The 5,000-nt window shown below is 36.2% G+C and overlaps 1 protein-coding gene across 1 annotated transcript in view; it reads left to right on the top strand.

Annotated features, from left to right (window-relative positions):
- Nucleotides 1-2,392: 2,392 nt before the first annotated feature.
- Nucleotides 2,393-5,000, top strand: part of LOC106878181 (voltage-dependent calcium channel subunit alpha-2/delta-3-like) — a 145,276-nt gene continuing 142,668 nt past the window's right edge. Inside the window, exon 1 of the mRNA XM_089337719.1 lies at nucleotides 2,393-4,067. Coding sequence (XP_089193845.1) covers nucleotides 3,846-4,067 — 222 coding nt within the window. The 5' untranslated portion in view covers nucleotides 2,393-3,845. The remainder of the gene's footprint in view (nucleotides 4,068-5,000) is intronic.

The raw sequence follows: 5,000 nt of genomic DNA on the forward strand, positions 1-5,000 counted from the left end.
CAAACAAACAAACAAATAAATAAATAAATAAAAATCATGCATCTATTTGACTGACTTAATCAATTCTTAACTATTTACTCGGAACAGTCTGAGAGCTGAAACTTTGCAAATCATTATATGTGTGTGTGTGTGTGTGTGTGTGTGTGTGTGTGTGTGTGTGTGTGTGTGTGTGTGTGTGTGTATGCGTGTATGGGTATGTGTGTGTGCGTGCGTGTGTGTGTAAATATTACTGCGAGACATTTTCGTCTGCAACTGATATATTTTTAACACTCTAGCGAGATGCTTTCTCGAGACGAATAACTCAGTTTCCAGGCTTTCTACAGTATATCTACGTTAAGTATGATATATATATATATATACACATTTATATATACATAATACACACACACATATGTATGTATGTATGTATGTATGTATGTATGCATGCATGTATGTATGTATGTTCACCTGTTAGTAATATTCAACTTATATCATTTATTTTCTTTCTGTGCTCTATTGCATATCGTACGGCTTGAGAAGCGTGGCAGTTTTTTCTGAGGTTGCTAATCCTTTGCCAATTCTTTTGACGTTTCCGGAGAAAGAGACGCCGTGAATGGCTCCCCAACGACTCTTCCAGCACAATGTAGCTGGTTCCAAGAGATAGGAAAGTATGAGAGAGAGAGAGAAAGAAAGAGAGCGAGAGAGCGGAAGAAAGAGAATGTGCGTGTGACAGCGTAGAGAAAAGGGAGAAGGGAGAGGGTGGGAGAGATATAAGAATCGATTCCCGGACTTGACTTGTACTTTATTTATCGATCCCTATAGAGCCCAGAAGAATAAAACGCGAAGTCAGAATGAATACTGATGCTCTAAAGACCCTATCATTTCACCAGCTCTCTCACTGTCACTCTGTGTGTGTGTGTGTGTGTGCATGTGCATATTTATACGTATACATACGTATATATGTATTTGCATACACAAGCACTTCGTATACATATACTACCGCATGCACACACAAACGCATACCTACACAAGATGCCCCAAATGCAAATCCCAATTTTAGAATGTTATTACAATTGCATAAATTTGTTTTTTAAGAGTATAACTGATGAAATGTACATTGCATTTTAAAATTGGGCGTTACTTTTGGGACACTCCTTATATTCACACTCACATACACACACAAATATAGGCATATGTATACACCCATGTGAATCCATGTGTGCATATATATATATATATATATACACACACATGTATGTATATATATGTTTGTATGTGTATGCGTGTATTTATCTTTCTCTCTATATATACATACATACATACACACACACACATATATATCTGCACATATAGATATATACTCGCATGCGTGTGTGTTAAGTATTTTGATAGATAGATAGACAAGATAGATATATATATAGATAGATAGATATATATATAGATAGATAGATAAATAGATGGATAGATAGATAGATAGATAGATAGATAGATACAGTCTCACATACACAAAAACAGACAGTTGTACAGAGAAATGACCGAAAAGAAGAGATAGAGAAAAGGAGATTACGGAGAGAAAGAATGAGAGAAAGAGAGGTTGTCTGATCAAATGGAACGGAGACTAGAAATTATCGGTATGTTGAGATATTCAGCTTAGAAGAATAAACCGGTGATGAGAGAAAAAGGGGGAAATAACGATAGGAGAAAGAGAAGAGAGATAGTGAGAGATGTAGCATGAAGGGAGGAGGGATTATGGTTAAAGAGGTTGAATGCAGCAAAAGAGAGCCAGTAGAATGAAAGAAAGTGTTAGGCACGAAGAAAAGAATCAACGAAATGTGTGAGAGAATCAATGAGAATATGTGATGTCTGGATGTATGCAAAGAGAGAGAGAGAGAGAGAGAGAGAGAGAGAGAGAGGGAGGGAGAGGGAGAGAAAGAATGAAGGTGAAACAAAGGTAAGAGATAAAGAGAAGAATTTGGAAAATCAGATGAGGTGTGAGAGATAAAAATAAATAGATAGATAGAAGATGACAAGGAGAGAAACAAAAATAAATATTTAGATTATTAATCTATTTAGATTACCAAGAAAAAAGAGTGAGTGTGTGTGTGTGTGTGAGAGAGAGAGAGAGAGAGAGAGAGAGATGAGGGAAACAGAAAGAACAAGTACAGTGGGGCAAGGGAAGAGGCAGACAAATATTGCAAGAGTGAGAGAGGCAAGAAAGAGAAAGGAAGATGTATACAAGGATAGTGTAAAAGAGGAAGAGAGAGAGAAAACGAAATGCAACCACACAGAGAAAAAAGCAGGTAGAAATATAGAGAGGTAAAGGAAAATATAGGAAGGGTGATCAAGAGACAGATAAAAAGTGGGAGAAAGGAAAGAGAAAGAAAAAAAAACGGGAGAGCGTCGAAAGATAAACATAGACAGAAAAGAAAGCACTACTAGAGGGGAAAACGACAGGCCGGGTTGAAAAGAGAGATCTTTCTATCGATATACACTAAGATGCAGGAACTAAACTCTATTGATTTGGAGGCAGACCTCTCGTCGTCTTCTCCCAGACCCCCTGTCAGCCTTTCTCCCATCTTTTCAATCGCTACTCGTTCGTCTTCCAGAAGCGCACTGAACTGACATGATCAACAGCCAGCATCCATTGAGCAAGCATCGGAAAATACACCAACCATCAACATTAGCTACTGGCTTGTTCTAGCTACTCTGTTATCAACAACTAAACACTATAAAATAATTATGCTTCTACCTGGAAGACCACCAGTGCAAAATAGGATAACAAACACGTATCAAAAACAAACTAATTAAGCAACCAACCAACAAAAAATGCTGCGATATTCATTAATTAAGGAGATTTAACACGAGAGGTGTGAGAGAGAGAGAAAGAGAAAGAGAAAGAGAGAGAGTGTGAGTGTGTGTGTGTGCGTGAATAAGTGTGAGATAGGTAAATATAGAGAAAGAGAAAGAGAGAGATTAATTGATAGTGAGAAAAGGAGTGAAAAGGAATTACTGTCTCAACACACGCTCTGTTGTCAACAAAGTGAAGAATTATACCTGAAAATGTAGATATCTAACTAGTAATATCCTGATATTTTTTTTATTTCATTTTTTTCTCCCTTTTCCATATCAAGACGGATTGGTTTTACTCCCTCTCACAGTCCATTTGCCTGTCTTTTTCTTGGAATCGTTTTACACACACATACCTATGCATTAAAGCCTTTATTCGCGCACACTTTCAATATATTGCCAAGCTACGTTAGTTCTATCACAGCTTTTTGTTCTCCATCATTCTTCATTGCTTTTTATCCGTTGAGTGTCAATTATTTGTTTTAAAGCTTAGCTTTTCAACCACAGGATTTTATTACCAGACCAAAAACCACGATTAAAGCCCCTATCATAATCCAACTGTTATCTAACACGCCCCTTACCTTCCTCTTTTTTTTTTTGTTATTTCATGATACCTTATCGCGGGAGAAACGAAATAGCCTTTCTGTCTGCTTCACATCAATAATATGAATAAGTAAGCAGCATAAACAATGTTCACATGAATATTTCACTATTCCCAGGGATAATTTACTCCGACATCACACCAACGAAAACATTTTCCGCTAAAACCAAAAACAACAAATGCATTCACAACCCGGTTTCATTGTAGTCGGAGTTAGTTTGCGAATGCTTTTGATGTTCTTATTAGCGTTATCCTTATTTTTGTCATCGTTATTATCATTACAGTTATAACAAATCTCATTGAAACCAACACATCCACACGCACATCTCTCTCACGCTCTCTCTCTATATATATACATCTTTCTATCTATATTGGCCTTTTTGGATGTACATATACACACACGGAACAACATCGAAATATGTGGAATCAGTGTTTTTTGTCGTCAAAACATGTTTACATGAGAAGCATGTCGACAGCATTTGTGTTCATATTTCTCATTGGCGTGGCCATGTGTACGTTTAAAGATCCCATCACGCTGATGGCAAGTAAAGCTTATCCCGGTGAGGATAAACATGATATAGGAACTTTGGCAGGAGATGTTCAAAACTGGGCAATTCTCATACAAAACTACATTCTACAGGTATGTGTTCCGTTACTTTCTTTCTTTAATCCTGTATTGTTATTTTTTTCTTCTATTTCATTCATTCACTCATTTTCTTTCAATATTCTTCCTTTCACAATTTACGATTTGTGCTCTGTAATTGGGTTTATATGGTTATCTACAATTTATATCGACTTCTCAATTTCAAGCTCTTTAAAAATATTTTTCTTTTACCAGTTATTGTATTAATAGAAATATTTATTATCTATCATTTCTCAAGTTTCTCAAATAAATTACATTGCCACATAATTTATCTCAAGCACTTTGGTTCTTTTATGCGCAACCTAATCACGCTTTGGTTTTCTAACTCCAATTCCATTTTTAAAACCGGTGATTATCCATCGCAAACATATATGCTGTTATGAACTGTTTCTATTGCTGTTTAGCTTCAAATCAGCCCTATTCAAGCAAATTTCTTTATGAAAGTCATTCCATCCGTGATCTCCCGTCAGTTTGTATATCAGAAACTATTCTGTCTTGTGCAGTATTCTTTATTTATGATGGTCGTGTGTCATTTGAAGGATATTTGGCTTCTATTTTTAGCAAATCAAGTGATTGTTTAGAGGTCCCTTCGTTCTTGTTATTGCTTTTGATAGTAGTAGTTATTTTTTTTGTTTAGCCCTAGGTCAACCCTGATCGAACGACTCTATGATCTAGCTGGAAATAGTCAGGATATCATTGTTCAATATGTTCTTTTTTTTTTTTTTAACACGGCAGGGTATGATTTTAAGCAAATTGAATTGCTATTTCTTGCTCAGAGGTTCTCTTGCTGGCTCCTGAAAATTGTTGGTCGTTTAGCTCCAGGTCCTACCTCTATCGTGCAGATCTACTTCTGGTCAAATGCATTCTAAATGTGTAACCATTCTACCTATGTTTGGAGGCATCATTGTCTAGGATTACATTGTCTAATGT

This window comes from Octopus bimaculoides, chromosome 19, assembly GCF_046866305.1.
Source record: "Octopus bimaculoides isolate indiv1 chromosome 19, ASM4686630v1, whole genome shotgun sequence".
NCBI classification, from domain to species: Eukaryota; Metazoa; Mollusca; class Cephalopoda; order Octopoda; family Octopodidae; genus Octopus; species Octopus bimaculoides.